At 41.1% G+C, this 20,264-nt stretch overlaps 1 protein-coding gene across 5 annotated transcripts in view; it reads right to left on the bottom strand.

Moving 5' to 3' along the window:
- The window catches only part of malt1 (MALT paracaspase 1), a 136,264-nt gene that overhangs the window by 36,689 nt on the left and 79,311 nt on the right, over nucleotides 1-20,264 (bottom strand). For 2 of the 5 annotated variants that reach the window (XM_043679132.1, XM_043678783.1), the window contains 5 exons: nucleotides 17,508-17,686; nucleotides 11,883-11,979; nucleotides 3,401-3,484; nucleotides 2,206-2,232; nucleotides 1,446-1,499 (listed from right to left, as the gene is read on the bottom strand). In XM_043679132.1, the coding sequence (XP_043535067.1) occupies nucleotides 1,446-1,499; nucleotides 2,206-2,232; nucleotides 3,401-3,484; nucleotides 11,883-11,979; nucleotides 17,508-17,686 (441 nt within the window). The remainder of the gene's footprint in view (nucleotides 1-1,445; nucleotides 1,500-2,205; nucleotides 2,233-3,400; nucleotides 3,485-11,882; nucleotides 11,980-17,507; nucleotides 17,687-20,264) is intronic. The other 3 variants (XM_043679045.1, XM_043678865.1, XM_043678949.1) reach the window with 3 other exon arrangements.

Here is a 20,264-nt window from a genome sequence, read left to right as displayed (position 1 = left end):
ACTCCTGATGAAGGGCATTTGCCCGAAACATCGATTTTCCTGCTCTTCGGATGCTGCCCGACCTGCTGTGCTTTTCCAGCACCACTCTAACCTTGACTCTGATCTCCAGCATCTGCAGTCCTCACTTTCTCCTGTGAGTGTACCCTGTACAGTTTCAGTCAGACTTCACATTTTTATTCTCCATTCCCTTTGAATTAAAGGCCAACTTTCCATTTGATTTCTCTATTACCCATTGAACTTGGATGTTAGATTTTTTGTTATTCTTACACGAGAACCCACAAATCTTTGTGTGCACTGTAGCTTCCTCTAGTCTTTCCCTATTTATGCAGCAGTTACAGATTTGTTTGGAAGTGTAATCTATTTTTTTTTAATCTCAAGACCTAATTGGGCTGTGCCATGGAAGAAAGGCACTTGATCCATATGTCTGTGCTGACTCTTTGGAGGTTACAATTTACTTAGTGTCTCGCCTTGGCCTTTTCCTTGTAGCTATGTAAGTCTTTCTTTTACAGATAATAATCCAGTTCCCTTTTGAATGCCTTAATTGAACCTGCTTCCACAATGGCCTCAGGAAGCATATCCCAACTCTTAATCATTGCCTACTTGAAAACGATTCTCCACAGCTTTCCACTGCTTCTTTCGCGATTTGTCTTAAATGTGGTTTTTTCATTTTTTGATCCTTCCACCAATGGGAACACCTTGACGACTTTGAATACTTCTATCAAATCTCCTCTCAATCTTCTCTACCCCAAGAAAAATGACCCTAAAAATAATCAACTACTCTAATGCAAACTTCCCCCACAAGCATTCACCCAATTCCCCCTGCAGAATTGTACTATAAAATCTCTTTCTAGCCTCTGGGAAATTTGAAAATATACATTGTAGAAGTCAACTCCTTGTCTGGGGGATTAGTATAACACACTGTGTTGGTGGGTGAGCAAACATTTTCCTCTTGTTCCATTTACAAGGTCTGCTTTGGTGTGTGTTATTAGAAGTTTCAGGCAACTCTTTGACTGTACCAAAACGAATGGCCTTGGTTTAACCAGAATGTATCTGCAGTTCTCTGTGGTTAAATGGTTCGCAGGTAGTTCAAAATAACAGAACTGGCATGAGCTCTGTTTTTTTTCCCCAGCTAAGGTAGGTTTACAACTTGTTTTCTCACAGCCCCAGAGAGTGGAAGGCAATGGCAATGGCACTGATGAGGAAAACCCCCAAGAAAATAGATGAGCATGGAACATCAGCAGACAACAAGTCAAATACCTGCCTTGGCAGACCATAAAGAATGAATAAATGCTATTCATTAAGCACTTGATTAATAAAGTTGGTTGTATTGTTTAACTAATTTTACCAAAAATGCACTTTAGGAAAAATTAAGCACTATACTAAATGATTGACCACATTTATAGCACATCCATACGGAGAGAACAAGAGAATGTAACTTCACTCACCATAATGTCTTTGGTTAAATCCTAAATCTAGTGGTCCAACTTCAACAGGATTACCTGAGAGTAGTAAGAGAAAGTTAATATTTCTGAACATTTAATAGAAGTTCAAGATCTTCTTTTCTATAATGACTGATTATCAATGTTCAACAATCATACTCAGGCCTCAGTATAATCTACACGTTGACTGAACGGCTACCAGCTCATTCTTTAGATTCTAGCTACTTTAGAAAATACTAGCATGGATTTTTTTTATAAACAAGACTAGTTAGAAATTGAAGAGGCAGAAGTGAGTACTGCAGATGCTGGAGATTAAAGTCAAGATCAGAGTGGTGCTGGAAAAGCACAGCAGGTCAGGCAGCATCTGAGGAGCAGGAAAAAAAATCGGCGTTTCAGGCAAAAGCCCTTCATCAGCAGTGATGAATAAGTTGAAGAGGAAAAGTTCTTTTTAATTGAATTCAAAGGCCACCATTTGCCATGGCAAGGTTTGAACCCAAGTCTCCAAAACATTACCAGGATCTTTGGATTAGCAGTCTAGCAATAATATCACTAGGCCATCATCTCCTTGGCTGCACTATTCACACAAGCATTATTTCAGATTTTAATGAGGGTAAAACTAAGAGAACTCATTCTCTCAATTGTTTGCCAAGGATAAAAGTACCATCATTGAGGTAATCTGTGGATCTAATCCACACAACATCTGCCAATGTGCATATTAAAGTTTATTTCTGTAAGGACTGGAACACACCATGAAAAAGGCACTTGCCTGTTTCTCTAGGATATTTGGTCTCATCTGAAAGAGATTCAACAAAGAACATATTCAATAAAAGCAAAAAATATAATCCTTGAAATAAGAGTAGAAAATAGACTATTTGGACCTGCCAGGCTGTTCCAACATTCAATAAGATCATGGCTGATCTGTCTGTGTTTTGTCTTGTGTTTTAAATTCCTTATTCCCATTTCTCCTTAGTTCCTTCATAAGAAGGTGACCTGTAATTTTTGAACAGGCCTGCCCAGTTCTGGACTCACCCATTGTGTCAAGATTGTTCAGGATCTTAGATATTCACATCATACCACCCCTCATAATAAAAGCAAAAATCTACAGCAGATATTGGAAATTTAAAATAGGAAACACAGAAAACGCTGGAGAAACTCAGCAGATCTGGCAGCTTCTGTGGAGAGAGAAACAGAGTTAATAATTCAAGTCCAATACAACTCACCTTTAGTGTGCTGAAATGACATAGTTTGGATGTTCTTCATTGTGAAGAACAGAAAGGAAGACTTTTATTTAAATGGCTATTTATTAGGAAGTGTGGATGTCATTTCCTGGTCTTTTTCTCAGGGGGTGGTAGATGTGGTCATACGCGACGTGTTTGTTGATAGAGTTCCGGTACTCTATCAAAGTAACTGGAACACTATCAACAAGCACATCGAGTTAGACTGCATATACACCCCCTAAGAAAAAGAACAGGAAATGACATCGCCATCAGAAATGATGTCACCACAGGAAATGACATCAGCAACCCAACGAAACCCAAGTCTCCAAAACATTACCAAGATCTTTGGATTAGCAGTCTAGCAATAATATCACTAGGCCAACATCTCCTTGGCTGCACTATTCACACAAGCATTATTTCAGATTTTAATGAGGGTAAACTATAAGATAACTTAATTGCTCAGTTTGAGGTTCTGGATGTAGATTTTCTCGCTGAGCTGGAAGGTTCATTTCCAGACGTTTTGTCACCCTACTAGGTAACATCTTCAGTGTCCTTATACATCAGTCAAAGAAAGTAGACAGGCAGAAGAGGCAAGCAGTGAGGAAGCAAATGATATACTGGCCTTTCTTGCAAGAGGATAGCAGTTCAGAAGTAGGACTGTCTTGCTGCAGTTAGACAGGTGAGACCATATCTGGAAGACCGCATGCAGTTATGGTCTCCTTACATAAGAAAGGATATACTTGCCATAGAAAGAATGCATTGGATGTTCATTCAGCTGATACTGGGATGGCAGGACTGTACTGTGAGGAGAGATTGGTTCAACTCCATCTGTATTTAGGAGGTAAAAACAATGACTGCAGATGCTGGAAACCAGATTCTGGATCAGTGGTGCTGGAAGAGCACAGCAATTCAGGCAGCATCCGACGAGCAGCAAAATCGACATTTCGGGCAAAAGCCCTTGCTTTATTCCTGATGAAGGGCTTTTGCCCGTAACGTCGATTTTGCTGCTCGTCGGATGCTGCCTCCATCTGTATTTACTCAAGTTTAAAAGGATGAAAGAGGACCTGATTGAAATATACAACATTCTAACAGGGCTGGACAGACTAGATGCAGGGAGGATGTCTTTCCTGGTTTGGGAGTTTAGAACCAGGGAACAGAGTCTCAGGATATGGGGTAGATCAATTAGGACTGAAATGAGGAAATAATTCCTCACTCAGAGCAGTCAACCTGTAGAATTCTTCATTACAGAAGGCTATGAAAGTCAAGTTACTGAATATATTCAAGAAAAATATAGATATATTTTTAAATGTCAAAGGTAGATAGATTACTTACAGTGTGGAAACAGGCCCTTCGGCCCAACAAGTCTACACCGACCCTCCGAAGAGCAACCCACCCAGACCCATTCCCCTACATTTACCCCTTCACCTAACACTATGGGCAATTTAGCGCGGCCAATTCACCTAACCTGCACATTTTTGGATTGTGGGAGGCAACCGGCGCACCCAGAGGAAACCCACGCAGACACGGGGAGAACGTGCAAATTCCACACAGACAGTTGCCTGAGGCAGCAATTGAACCCGGGTCTCTGGCGCTATGAGGCAGCAGTGCTAACCACTGTGCCACCATTCCGCCCACGTATCAAGGTATCCCAGCTATCAAGGAGTTTTGTGAGAAAGCAGGAATATGGCATTGAGATAGTAGATCACCATGATCACATTGAATGGTGGAGTTGGCTCGAAGGGCTGAATGGCCTACTCCTGATTTTGATGTTTCTACATTAGTGAGTTTTGAGAAGATTTGTTGCTCAGTTTGAGGTTCTGGATGTAGATTTTCTCGCTGAGCTGGAAGGTTCATTTCCCAACGTTTTTTCAACCTGACTAGGTAACATCTTCAGTGGGCCTCCAGGCAAAGCACTGTTGATAAATTCCTGCTTTCTATTTAGAGGTTTGGGTTTTGTTGGGTTGGTGATGTCATTTCCTGTGGTGATGTCATTTCATGTTCTTTTTCTTAGGGGATGTAGATGCAGTCTAACTCGATGTACTTGTTGATAGAGTTCCGGCTACTTTGATAGAGTACCGGAACTCTATCAACAAGCACATCGAGTGTGACCGCATCTACCACCCCCTGAGAAAAAGAACAGGAAATGACATCACCATAGGAAATGATGTAACCACAGGAAATGACATCACCAACCCAAAGAAACCAGCAGGGATTATCAACAGTGCTTCACCCAGAGGCCCACTGAAGATGTTACCTATAGTAGGATGATGAAACGTTTGGAAATGAATCTTCCAGCTCAGCGAGCAAAACTACATCCAGTTTCTCTATTACCTCTGGTTCTCTCTCCACAGGTGCCGCCAGACATTCTCTTGCATTCCTCTGTTTTTATTTCAAATCACTCGTCACTCTTAAACTTCACAGGAAACAAGCCCACCGTCCAACCTGTCCTACCAAAAACAATAAGCTCATTCCAGGTATCAATCTAACAAATCTCTTCTAAAACACCTCCAATGGTTTTATATCCTTCCTTAAATGAGGACACCAAAACTGCACACAGTATTCAAGATGTGGTCTCAGTTAACATTCTGAAGCACAAAATCCCTACTTTTATGTTAAATTCCTCTTATAACAAATGATAGAATGCCATTAGCCAGCCTTCTTAATTACTTGCTGTACCTGCATACTAATGCTTTCTACTTGAACACTTAGATCTCTCTGCATCTTAGAATTATACAGTTATTCTCTGTTCAAGTAATAAATGGTTATTTTAGTTGCCTGCCAAAATGAAGAACGTCACATTTTCCCACATTATACTTCACCTGCCAGACTTTTGCCACTCACTAAATGTATCTATATCCATCTGCGACCTTCTGACTTCTTCACAACAGACAATTCTACTTCTCTTGGTGTCTGGATGCCACATGAACAGAAGGATGTGAACACATTGAGATCAGTGCAGTACCGGTTTATTAGATCCAGGGATGAGGAACATCGGTTGTGAGAAAAAATTGAAGTTGGGACTGTTCTCCTTGGATAGAAAAAGACAATGAGGAGATCAGATTGAGGTTTTCAAAATCATGAGCAGGTTAGATGGAGTAGACAGGGAGAAACTATTTCCACACATAAAAAGAAACAAGAACAAGAGGGTATAGACTTAAATCAATCTGCAAATGAAGGAGGAAATGTGAGGAAAAGCTTCTTCATTCAACAACTAATTAAAGTATAAAATGCTCTGTCTAGAAGTGTGGTGGAAGCAGACTCAATTGAGGCATTCAGGACGGGCAAGGTTAGGTGAAAAAAACCTAGGAGATTGGTATTAGATAATGAAGCTAATTTAATGAACTGGGACAGGCACAGTGTCCTTCTGCATCATAAATCTTCTGTGATATCAAGAATTTAGCTACATTGCCTTCACTGTCCTCATCTAGGTCATTGACATAAATTGTAAAAAGCAGAGGCCCCAACACAGATCCCAGCAGGACTCCACTCATCACATGCTACCAATCAGGAAAAGACCCAGTTATACATCCTGTCCATGTATTATCAACCCATCTTCTATCCATACAAATGTGTTACTCCCTACACTGTGAACTCATAGAACATAGAACATTACAGCGCAGTACAGGCCCTTCGGCCCTAGATGTTGCGCCGACCTATCATACCAATCTGAAGCCCATCTAACCTACACTATTCCATGTACGTCCAAATGCTTGTCCAATGACAACTTAAATGTACTTAAATGTACTTGGCGAATCTACTACCATTGCAGGAAAAGCATTCCATACCCTTACTACTCTCTGAGTAAAGAAATTACCTCTGACATTTGTCCTATATCTATCACCCCTCAATTTAAAGCTATGCCCCCTCGTGCTCGCCGTCACCATACTTGGAAAAAGGCTCTCCCTGTCCACCCTATCTAACCCTCTTATTATCTTATACGTCTCTACTAAGTCACCTCTCAACCTTCTTCTCTCTAACGAAAACAGCCTCAAGTCCCTCAGCCTTTCCTTGTAAGACCTTCCCTCCATACCAGGCAACATCCTAGTAAATCTCCTCTGCATCCTTTCCAAAGCTTCCACATCCTTCTTATAATGCGGTGACCAGAACTGTACACAATACTCCAAGTGCAGCCGCACCAGAGTTTTGTACAGCTGTAGCATAACCTCATGGTTCCGGAACTCGATCCCTCTATTAATAAAAGCTAAAACTCTGTATGCCTTCTTAACAACCCTGTCAACCTGGGTGGCAACTTTCAAGGATCTGTGTACCTGGACACCGAGATCTCCTACTTTGCACAATAATATTTCATTTTTTTTTCAGTCCTTTTCAGATCTAACAGATGCTTTGTCACACCTAGAGGTTAAAATGATCAGTGAGAAAAGGAAAAAATAACAATAGTTCAAAACCAAAGTGAACCTCCTTGTCATGAACCATTACTTCCCCAAGAATCAGACTGAAAGCAGTTAGCTATTAGTCACTAAACATTATTCACTCGATACTCCAGAGTTTATGCAAACTGTCTAATTTGTCCCACCTCCAAAACTTTATTTTTGCTGCTTTTAAAAGAGAGAGTATCAAGTGCTGGAAATCTGAAATACAACCATAAAAACAGAATAATTTTTCTGTATTTTTAAGGAAGGAGATAGATGGTTTGACCTTCAGCTGGAAACCTTCATCAGAACTGGAATCCAATTCTGACACAGTTAGCATATGAAATGTTAAATAAAAATAGAAAGCGCTAAAGACTCTCAGTAGGTCAAGCAGCATCTGTGGAGAAAAGAACATTTCTGGTTGATGACCTTTCATCAAAACTGATGAGTGTTGACAAGCCTTGATGACAGATCACTGACCTAAAACATGGGGTGGAATCTTCCAATTGTTGATCTAAATGCTACCACCACTCACAGTACAATTTCTTCATTAGCTGCTAGGACATTTGAACAAATATTCCAGCTGGGGGCAAATGCCACGAACATCTCCTGTAGCAACATTGTGCCCAAGGTGAGAACCCGGCCTATCTATTGAGTTTACAGCTAATGCATCAGAATTAGATTGGAATTTCACTACAACAGACACATAACTTCAGCTCTGTTATTTCAAACAGCAGGCAGCAACAGTACATGATTTTAGAAGTATAGTTTCTAGTCAAGGGATCAACTAACAGGGCAAGCGATCCATTTAAACGTCAGAACAGGAGTAGGCCATTCAGCCCCTTGAGCCTATTCCACCATTCAAGGAGACCTTGGCTGATCTGTGGCCTAACTCTAAATACCTGCCTTTGATCCAGACCCCTTTGTTACTTCCCTTTGTTTAACAAAAATGTGTCTGTGTCAGTTTTAAAATTAACAATGAATCTGTATCCACTGCCATTTGTGAAAGGGAGCTTCAAATAAGTATAGAGTCATAATGATATACAGCACAGAAACAGACCATTCAGTCCAACTCGTTCATGCTGACCAGATGTCCCAACACAATCTAGTCCCACCTGCCAGCACTTGGCTCATATCCCTCCAAACCTTTCCTATTCAGATACGCACCCAGATGCTTTTTCAATGCTGTAATTGTACTAGCCTCAACACTTCCTCTGGCAGCTCATTCCATACACATACAACCGTCTGCATGAAAAGGTTGCCCCTTGGGTGCCTTTTACATCTTTCCACTCTCACCCTAAACCTATGCCCTCTAGTTCTGGACTCCCCCACCCCAGGGGAAAGAAGCTTTGTCTATTTATCCTATCCAAGTCCCTCATGATTTTATAAACCTCTATGAGGTCACTCCTCAGCCTTCAATGCTCCAGGAAAACAGCCCCAGCCTATTCAACCTCTCCCTATAGCTTAAATCCTCCAACCCTGGCAACATCCTTGTAAATCTTTTCTGAACCCTTTCAAGTTTCACAACATCTTTCCGATAGGAAGGAGACCAGAACTGCATGCAATATTCCAACAGTGGTCTAACCAATGTCCTGTACAGCCGCAACATGACCTCCCAACTCCTGTACTCAATACTTTGACCAATAAAGGAAAGCATACCAAACGACTTCTTCATTATCCTATCTACCTGCGACTCCACTTTCAAGGAGCTATGAACCTGCACTCCAAGGTCTCTTGGTTGAGCTACACTGCCTAGGACCTTACCATTAAGTGTATAAGTCCTGCTAAGATTTGCTTTCCCAAAATGCAGCACCTTGCATTTATCTAAATTAAACTCCATCTGCCACTTCCCAACCCATTGGTCCAATTGATCAAGATCCTGTTGTAATCTGAGGAAACCTTCTTCATTGTCCACTACACCCTCAATTTTGGTGTCATCTACAAACTTACCAACTATACTTCCTATGTTCATATCCAACTCCATTTATATAAATGACGAAAAGTAGTGGACCCAGCACTGATCCTTAAGGTACTCCATTAGTCACAGGCCTCCAGTTTGAAAAACAACCCTCCACCACCATCCTCTGTCTTCTACCTTTGAACCAATTCTGTACCCAAATGGCTAGTTCCCCCTGTATTCTATGAGATGTAACCTTGCTAACCTGTCTCCCATGGGGAATCTTGTCGAACGCCTTACTGAAGTCCATATAGATCATGTCCACCGCTCTGCCCTCAATCTTCTTTGTTACTTCTTCAAAACATTCAGTCAAGTTTATGAGACATGATTTCCCACACACAATGCCATGTTGACTATCACTAATTAATCCTTGCCTTTAAAATACATGTACATCCTGTTCCTCAGGATTCCCCCCAACACATTGCCTACCATCGAGGTCAGGCTCACTGGTCTATAGTTCCCTGGCTTATCCTTACCACCCTTCTTCAACACTAGTACCACGTTTCCCAACCTCCAGCCTTCCAGCACCTCATATGTGACTATCAGTGACACAAACATCTCAGCAAGAGGCCAAGTTTCCCACATAGTTCTAGGATATACCTGTTCAGGTCCAAGGGATTTATTCACTTTTATGCATTTCAAGGCATCCAGCACTTCCTCCTGTGTAATATGGACATTTTTTCAAGATGTCACCAACTATTTCCCTACATTCCAAACCTTCCATGTCCTTTTCCACAGTAAACACTGATGCAAAATACTCGTTTGGTATCTCTCCTATTTCCTGCGATGAAGGATTCCTGCCAGAATTGTCAATTTTCCTGCTCCTCGGATGCTGCCTGACCTGCTGTGCTTTTCCAGCCTTTCCTGTCAGGGTGAAAGGAATATACTTTCTCTGGATTCTTGTTATCTCATTTCTGAAGGCTTCCCATTTTCCAGCCCAGCCGTCCCCTTACCTGCGAACATCTGCCTCCAATCAGCTTTTGAAAGTTCTTGCCTAATACCAGTTCTTGTCAAAATTGGCCTTTCTCCAATTTAGAACTTCAACTTTTAGATCTGGTCTATCCTTTTCCATCACTATTTTAAAAGTAATAGAATTATGGTCACTGGCCCCAAAGTGCTCCCCCACTGACACCTCAGTCACCTGCCCTGCCTTATTTCCCAAGAGTAGGTCAAGTTTTGCACCTTCTCTAGTAGGTACATCCACATACTGAATCAGAAAATTTTTCTGTACACATTTAACAAATTTCTCTCCATCTAAACCCTTAACACTCTGGCAGTCCCAGTCTATGCAAAGTTAAAATACCCTACCATAACCACCATATTATTCTTACAGATAATGGAGCTCTCCTTAAAAATTTGTTTCTCAATTTCCCTCTGACTATTAGAGGGTCTATAATAAAATCTGGATGCATTCCTAGGAATATCCTCCCTCAGTACAGCTGTAATGCTATCCCTTATCTAAAACACCATTCCCCCTCCTCTCTTGCCTCCCTTTCTGTCCTTGCTGTTGCATTTGTATCCTGGAACATTAAGCTGCTAGTTAAATCCTCCTGAGCAGCTCTAGCAAATCACCCTTCCAGTATATTAGCCCCCTTCCAATTCAGGTGCAATCTATCCTTCTTGTACAGGTCACTTCTACCCCAGAAGAGATTCCAACGACCCAAAAATGTGGATCATTCTCCTATACATCAGCTCCTCAGCCATGCATGCATCTGTTCTATCCTCCTATTCTTACCCTCACTAGCTCACACGGCCAGACTAATCCAGATATTACTACTCTCTCAGATCTCCTTTTTAAATTCCTGCCTGATTCTTTATTCTCCCTTCAGAATCTCACCCTTTTCCCTTCCTATGTCATTAGCTCCAATGTCTACAATGACCTCCAGCTGGTCACACTCCCCTTAAGAACATTCTGCATCCTCTCTGAGACATCCTTGATCCTGGCACTAGGGAGGCAACACACCATTCTGATTTTTACCTGCTGGCCACAGAAACATTTTTCTGTGCTTGGAAATAGAGAGTCCCCTAACACAATTTTGATCTCTTGGAACCCCACATACCCCTCATTGCATTAGAGCTAGAAACTTGGCTGTTCGTGCTACAGTCCCCTGAGAATCCATCACCACCTATATTTTCAAAAACAGTATACTTGTTTGAAATGGGGATAGCCACAAAAGACTCCTACACTACCTGCCTCCCTCTCTTATCTTTTCTGGAGTTAACTCATCTATGTGATTGTATCTGCAATTTTTCTCCCTTCCTATAACTGCCATCCATCACATTCCCTTGCTCTTGTCAATTCCTCATTGCCTCTAACTGTCTCTCCAATCGATCCATTCGATCTGATAGGATTCGAAACCAATGGCATTTATTGCAGACATAATCCTCAGTAACACTTAAATTCTCCCTAAACTCCCACATCGACAAGAAGAGCATATCACTCTCCTAAAGGCCATTCAGAAATGCTTCCTAATTTCTCTCTTGAATGCTTTGGCCCTGATTCTCAGATTATGCCTCTATTTCTAGAATCCTCAGTCAGTGAAAATAAATCATTATACTCATCGCTTTCTTGCCATAAAAGCGAATGCATTTTTATCTGAAGAATGCAATGAGATAATAATCTCTCTCATTTTCAGTATTCCAAAATAGTAGTTTGAAGAAAAGTAGATAAAACATCACATTGCAGTGTGTAATGAGCTCATATTGAGGCTCAGCTCAGTTCTGAAGAAGGGTCACCAGACTCAAAACTCTAACTCTTAATTTCTCTCCATAAGTGCTGCCAGACCTGCTGAGGTTTTCCAGCAATTTCTGGGTTTTTTTTCACACTGATGTTCTGTTATCTCACACAATATTAACTTTCAATTTAGTACTGATGAATCTCCAAAGTGTAACTCCTTACCTACAAATACATCTGCTTCCATACTCCATTGTTCCGCCTTGTCATTGAACACACGGCAACAATACCGTCCCTGATTGTCTCGGTTTATATTACATATCTGTTTTCAAATAAAAGTGTGTTTGGATTAATCACTTATATACACATATCATACAGAGATTAGACAGTGGAAGTAAGTATATTCCACAAAAGATCATCGATACTCACAGGTGACGTGCAAGTAGACTGGAGGTTGGCTAACATAGTATCGGCTATTTAAGAAAGGTGGTAAAGACAAGCCAGGGACCTCTAGATCAGTGAGCCCGACATCAGTGGTGGGCAAGTTGTTGGAGGGAATCCTGTGGGACAGGATGTACATATACTTGGAAGGCAAAGATTGATTAGGGATAGTCAACATGGCTTTGTGCGTGGGAAATCTTGTCTCATGAACTTTATTGAGTTATTTCAAAAAGTGACAAATAGGATTGATGAGGGTAACGAGGTACACATGATCTATATGGACTTCAGTAAGGTGTTCAATAAGGTTCCCTATGGGAGACTGGTTAGAAAGATTAGATCTCATGGAATATAGGGAGAACTGGCTCAAAGGTAGAAGACAGAGGGTGGTGGTGGAGAGTTGTTTTTCAAACTGGATGCCTGTGACCAGTGGAGTGCCACAAGGATCAGTGCTGGTTCCACTACTTTTCATCATTTATAGAAATGGAGTTGGATATGAATATATGAAGTATAGTTAGTAAGTTTGCAGATTACACCAAAATTGGAAGTGTAGTGGACAATGAAGAAGGCTACCTCAGATTGCAATGGGATCTTGATCAGCTGGGACAATGGGCTAAAAAGTGGCAGATGGATTTTAATTTAGATAAATGCGAGGTGCTGCATTTTGGGAAAGCAAATCTTAGCAGGATTTATACACTTAATGATAATGTCCTAGGAAGTGTTGCTGAACAAAGAGACCCTGGAGTGCAGATTCAGAGCTCCTTGAAAGTAGAGTCACAGGTAGATAGTGAAGAAGGTAAGCAAAAGTGAGGACTGCAGATGCTGGAAATCAGAGTCTAGATTAGAGTGGTGCTGGAAAAGCACAGCAGGTCAGGCAGCATCTGAGGAGCAAGGAAATAGATGTTTCGGGCAAAAGCCCTTCATCAGGAATGATGAAGGGCTTTTGCCTGTAACGCTGATTTTCCTGCTCCTCGGATGCTGCTTGACCTTCTGTGCTTTTCCAGGCACCACTCTAATCTAGTGAAGGTGTTTGGTATGCTTTCCTATATTAGTCAGAGTATCGAGTACAGGAGTTGGGAGGTCATGTTGTGGCTGTACAGGACGTTTTTTAGGCCACTTTTGGAACATTCCATGTAATTCTGGTCTCCTTCTTATTAGAAGGATGTTGTGAAACTTGAAAGGATTCAGAAAAGATATACAAGGATGTTGCCAGAGTTGGAGGTTTTGAGTGATAGAGCGATTCTGAATAGGCTGGGGCTGTTTCCATGGAGCGTTGAAGGCTGAGGGGTGACCTCATAGAGGCTTATAAAATCATGAGGGACATGGATAGGATAAATAGACCAGGTCTTTTCCCTGGCGTGGAGGAGTCCAGAACTAGAGGAGAAAGACATAAAAGGGACCCAAGGGGCAACTTTTTCATGCAGAGGGTGGCGTGTGTATGGAATGAGCTGCCAGATGCAGCGTTGGAGGCTGGTACAATTGCAACATTTAAAAGGCATCTGGATGGGTATATGAATAGGAAGGTTTTAGAGCGATATGGGCCAAGTGCTGGCAAGCAGAACTAGATTAGGTTGGGATATCTGGTCGGCATGGACGAATTGGACCGAAGGGTCTGTTTCCATGCTGTACATCTCTATGACTCTATGTACCAACCAGGAAATTACATGAGTATTGTCTATTACAACAGTTGTCAAACAAACAATCTTCGTTGAAGATCCCCTTTAGAAACGGATTAGTAGCCAAGGAGCCCTCCTCTAAATTATATGAATATAAAATATTCCCCAGAAGAATATTTTGCATATTAAGTGTTTATTAACACTCTACCAATGACAGCAGCCCAGAATCTGAAGGAATCAGGAGTTTGAAGGAAGCAGAATCCCAAGGGGTACAGAAACTCAGAGGAGCAGGAATTTGGAAAAGGAAGGAATGAGGGAGAGAAGGAAAAGGGAGAGACGAGTAATGTTGCTGGAGCAGAGTGTGCATTCAGCCAGCTTACTATTATGGTGCCCACTTGAAGGCAGATCTTCTGTCATGGATCCTTTGAAAATTCTCTGCACATCCTACTGGATCAAGTAGGCCCTATTTTGAGAGCTACTGCTCCATGATTAACTAAATACATTCCCATCATACAAATCTCCCACAAGCAGTGTGAATACAGATAATTTATGCTATTATTTTTTTAAACATGCAAAGAAAATTGAGAGTATTCAATTCTCAGAAAAATACATCATGAGTTCAGAGAACAGTATGTAGTCTCAGGTTTTAGGTCTCTCACAATCTCAGAATGACCCAAAATGACAGCCAATATCTACAGAAGTGAAGTCACTATTAACAATTTGCACACAGATAAGTCCACTAAGAGAAATAAGATTAATGAAAAGATAATCTATTTTAGCAAAATTAATTGAGAGATGGATACTGGCCACACAACATTGAGGAACACCTTTGCCAGTCTAACAGTGACACATGTACCCAAGAGGCAGATGGAGCCACAGTTGAAGGCCAGATGCAATTGACAGAACCTCAAAATTGGGCAGAATCTCTCTGTACTGCTTTGTGATATCAATCTTAATTATGTATTTACTGAATAGGAAGTAGAATTTGAAGCCATGGCCTCCTGTGTCGGAGGAATGAATGCTACACAGTGAGCAATGATGGATAAACTATTTTTAAAATATGACGGGGCTGGGTTTCAACTTTTGGGAGACTGGTGGAACACTGGTTACCAAAGAAGTGACCTCACAATCACAGTATTCTAGTCTCCTGGTGGGTACAACCCTCTAGGTTATAAATCTCAATTTTGGCAAGGATCCTTTATATGTAGGAAGGGTTTAGAGGGATATGGGCTGGGTGCTGGCAGGTGGGACTAGATTGGGTTGTGATATCTGGTCGGCATGGACGAGTTGGACCGAAGGGTCTGTTTCCATCTCTACATCTCTATGACATTCTATGGTACTTAAAATCCATTGTCAACCATCATCAAAAATTCAACTGGACTAGTTAAGCATATTCTGCCTTTCATAAATCCATCCAAACAACTTCATTGATTCATTATAAGGTCAGAAATGGTAATGTTTGCTGATGAATGGCTCAGCACCATCAATGGTTCCTCAATTAGTGAAACAGTCTAAGCTCACATATGGCAAGAGCTAGATATAGGCTGATAAGTGGAAGGAATATTTGCATCACACAAGTACCAGGTAATTACCATATTCAACAAGGTTGATGCTCAACAGCATTGTCATCACTGAATTACCAAATATCACCATCTTGGGGGTTACAACTGACCATAAACCAAACAGGATCAGCTAGCGACTACAAGATCAAATCAGAGGCTAGGAATTCTGCCTCAAATAACTCACCTCTAATCTCCCAAAGCCTGTCCACCATCTGCAAGGCACAGATCAGGAATGTGATCGAATACTCTACACTGGATGAGTGTAGTTCCAACAATATCAACTTGACACTATACATGACAAAGCAGCCCACTTGATTGGCACCACATTCACCACCTTCAACTTTCATTCCCTTCATCACTGATGCACAGTTGTAGCAGTGTGTCCCATTTAAAAGATACACTGCTGTAACTCACCAATGTTCACTAAGAAGCACCTTCCAAACCTATGACCTCTACCATTGAGAAGGACAGGGAAACAGATGTATGGGAAGACTATCATCTGTGAGTTCTCCTTTACGACACTCAGCTTCCTGACTTGGAACTCTATCAGCATTCTTTTACAAGTGCAGGGTCAAAATCCTGACATTCCATTGCTAAAGCATTTTGGGTGTGCTTACAAACTAACATTTACAATGATTCAAGAAGTCAGGTCACCAATAACTTCTTCAGAGCAATAAAGGATGTGCAATAAATGATAGCCTAGCACATATCAAATGAATCACTTAAAAAACAAACCATAGTGACATTCAATTAACTCAAACCTCCCCAAGTCTCTGTCATATTTTCTGTGATTACTAATTCTAAATCTTACCCACACTAATCAGGCTATAGTTACTAAGAATGTTCTTACTCATTTTCTTGATATTTTCACCTCATCCAGTAGCTCTCTTATCTCAGCATCCACTAATATTTAATCAACATCTCCCTCCCCAGTCAATGCTAATGCAAGGTACTGAGAAATTCCAATTGTTTTTTATCTGAACCTTTTTAAAATATGTCTGCCATTTTGTAATTAATTGTACTTTCCCCACCTACTAATACTTGCTTACTATTTACATGCCAATAGAAGTTTTTGAGTTCACTTTAATGCTAACTTTCCCTCTATTCTCCCCTTCTGTCTGAGCCATCTTATTTTCTTTCCACTTGCCCTCTCAATTCTGCGTATTTCACCTCACCCTCACTTGAAGAATTATACTGACGTGTGTTATATACTTTGCTCTATTCTTTATCTCCCTCATCATCCAAGGAGCTTTAGCTTCAGTTTCCTTTCTTTTCACTTTTCTTGCAATGTGCCTAGACTGTACCTGAAACAACTTACTCTTATAGATCACACATTGCTATGCCGGCATTACTCCTGCTAGTCTTTGGTTCCACTTTATCCTGGCTAACTTCCATCTCATCCCATTGAAGTTAGCCCACTTCCAACTTAGAAGTTCTATTTTAGATTGTTCCTTGATTTTCTCTATTCACAATCTAAACATCATAATCTAATGATCACTCTTAACCAAGTGTTCCCTCAGAGATACTTGGTCCACTTGGTCTTCCTCTTTTCCTAACGTCAGGTCCAACAATGACTTTTGTGTAGCTGAACTGAGAAAATCTCTGACAAGGAAATTCTCCACACATTTCAGAGATTGCTTTTGTCTCCTTACTCTTAATATTCTTACAGAATTTTAACAATAATTCCAATTGATATTTGGGTAATTAAAGTCTACCAAATTCCTGATATATAGTATTTGCACGGTTCTGTGATTCCACTGCAGATATGTTCCCTTACCCTTTATTCACTAATTAGAGGCCTTCAGAATATGCCAGCAGCATGACGATCCTCTTGTTATTTCTCAACTCTAACCAAATGTATTCTGTCCTTGCCCCCTTAAGGCCACTTCTTTGGTCTGTCTACAACATTCTCCCTGATCAGTACCGACAATTTATCTTTTTGTTATCCTTTCTGAATACCTTATGCCCTTGTATATGAAGTATTAAGTCCTCAGCATTGATCAGCCATATTTCGGCTATTACCACAGCACCAAATTCCCACACAGCTATTTGCACTTGTGGCTCATCAACCTCATTCACCCTGAGTTTGCGTGTCCTTGCATTCTTCATCATCTTTCTTAATCTGTGCCTACCTAATCTAATCGAAAGGGGACATGAGAAAGAAAGTTGTAAGTTTAGAGCGGGTATATTCTTCACAGGGTACAGTTAAACAACAATAATGCACTGGAACTTACTTTGTAGTGTCTTTCACAACCATTGCTGACTGGTAATCCATTTCTTATCCATTGATAACGTGGCAGTGGTATTCCAATTGCAGTACATTCCAATGTAAGTGTATCTCCTACCTTTAGTTTCTGGGTTTGTGGCTGATTTATAATCTGAAGACTGGTCTCAGAGGTATAGAATCTTCTTCCTAGTAAGAAAATAATTCTATTTCAACAGCTGGATCCCCAAACATATTTGCACTTTCAATTTTAAAGACCTGAATGTGAGCTTGGTCTGCTTTATTATCAGCACCAGTGGCAGTTTTTGAAACAAGTCAATGCCATAAACGATCAACTTCATAAGGAGATGGAGAAGGGAATATTAAATAAAATCAAAATTATATGAGACTGCTACTGGTAAGATGAGGATAATAAAGGAAGACAAGTCACCACACTCAGATGGATTTCATATTTAAAGAAGAGCATTGTGAAATCACTCACAGACTTTACTTATATCTTTAGTGAATTAACAGACATGTGAGCTTCACCTAAAACTCAGAAAGCAGCTAACACAACATCAGCTTTTTAAGAGGGCTATGGGATGCCCCCACCAAAAAAAACCATTGGGTATGTTTAACATGCATTTTAAATTCTGCATAGGCATGGGCCCTGACAACAATCTGGCAATCGTATTGAAGACGTGTGCTCCAGAACTTTCTACTCCCTGAGGCAAATTCTTCTAGTACATCTACAACAGTGGCATCTGCCCAATAATGTGAAGAATTGCCCAGTTACGCCCTATACGCAAAAAGCAGGACAAATCCAACCAGCCACTTTCAATCATCAGTAAAGTGATGGAGATGTCAGCAACAGTGCTATCAAGCAGCACCTGCTTAGCAATAACCTGCTCAATGATGTCTAATTTGGGTTCCGCCAGGGCCACTCAGCTCCTGACCTCATTACAGCCTTGTTTCAGACAGAGACACATCAGCTGAATTCCACAAGGTGAGAGAGTGACTTGACATCAAGGCTGAATTCAACCAAGTGAGGCATCAAGGAGCCCAAGCAGAACTGGGTATCGGGGGCAAACTCTCTGCAGGTTGGACCAGGCACATAGGATAATGATTGTGGTTATTGGAGGTCAGTCACTTCAGCTCCAGGACATCGCTACAGGAGGTCCTCAGAGTAGTGTCCTAGGCCCAACAAGCTTCAACTGCTTCAACGACCTTCGCCCATCACATGGTCAGAGGCGGGGATGTTTGCTGACGATTGCACAATATTCAGCACCATTCGCAATTCACTGAAGCAGTTCATCTTCAAATGCAACAAGATCTGGACAATATCCAGGCTTGGGCTGACAAGTGGCAAGAAACTTTCACATCACACAAATGCCAAGCAATGACCATCTCTTATAAGAGACAATCTAATCACTGCCCCATGATATTCAATGGTGTTACCATCAGTGAATCCCCCACTATTAACATCCCGGGGGTTATCATTGAGCAGAAACTCAAATCCAAGATAACAAGGAAAAATAATGGAAATTTAAGAATGCAAATATAAACTGAATGGCTATGGAACATAAAAAATATTACAGAAAAAGAACATGAGTATGTTGAGGTATCATTCATTTAAATATGCACCACATAATACATCACAGAAAGACAAATGAACTGCATGTTGGGATGCACCCCTTAACCAAGCTATTTCAGTATGGCTACAACACTGGCATCTGCTCGACAATGTTGTTTCCTGGTGATGTTCTGCCAACAGGGTCATTGATAGTGTCATCAGATAACACTTGCAAAGGAATAAGCTGCTCAGCAACATTCACTCTAAGCTGCAGGGCTGTGCAGCCATTTGGAAGCTGTGCACACCCAGACTGGTGTGCCAACGCATTGCTGTTTTTGCGTGGACCTCAGAATCTATACACAACGGGAAACATGACAGGGAAAATTGCTGCTCACTGATACTCAGTTTATGTTCTGCCAGAGCTACTCGGATTATCACAACTTTGACTGCCCGTAACATCAAGGGTGCATTTGTCAGGAGTCTGGCATCAAGGAGTTCTAACAAAACTGTAGTCAATGGGAATCTAGGGAGAACACTCTGCTGGTTGGAGTCATGTCTGTAAATCCCTACATCCCAAGGACTCTGGTGGTTCAAGAAGACACCTCATTACTATCCTCTCCAGGGTAATTAGAGATGAGCAATAAATGCTGGCCTAGCCAGAGAAGTCTACATCTCCTGATTACTTAATTTAAAGAAAAAAGCACGTCTAAGAAAGTGATAAACCAGTGGCTGGAGTTACCAACTCCCACCAGGAGTCTTCATCAGAAGTCATTGATTCTTGACTGTGCATAAGCAGGCCAATTGGCCCATTGAGTCTATAGTAGCACTCTGCAGAGGTATTCCATCAGGCCTATTTTCCCATTGTATCCTTGTAACCCTCCCCAAAAGATGATTTTCCTCAAATAAACATGCAATTTATTTTTGAAATTATTGATCATTTTTAATTTCAGTATCCCTGTGGGCAGAAAGTGAGGGCTGCAAATGCTGGAGATCAGAGGTGAAAATGCGTTGCTGGAAAAGCGCAGCAGGTCAGGCAGCATCCAAGGAACAGGAGAATCGACGTTTCGGGCATAAGCCCTTCTTCAGGAAACCTGTGGGCAGCAAATTCCAGGTCATTACTAAACAGAAAGTTCTTCCTCACACCTACTCTGCATCTTTTGCTCATTACTTTAAACCTGAATCCGCTAGTCCTTTTATTATGCACTAATTGAAACA

Source organism: Chiloscyllium plagiosum, chromosome 1, assembly GCF_004010195.1.
Source record: "Chiloscyllium plagiosum isolate BGI_BamShark_2017 chromosome 1, ASM401019v2, whole genome shotgun sequence".
Taxonomy (NCBI): domain Eukaryota; kingdom Metazoa; phylum Chordata; class Chondrichthyes; order Orectolobiformes; family Hemiscylliidae; genus Chiloscyllium; species Chiloscyllium plagiosum.
The sequence above is the reverse complement of the archived record's forward strand: the minus strand, read 5'-3'. Positions and strand labels throughout refer to the sequence as shown.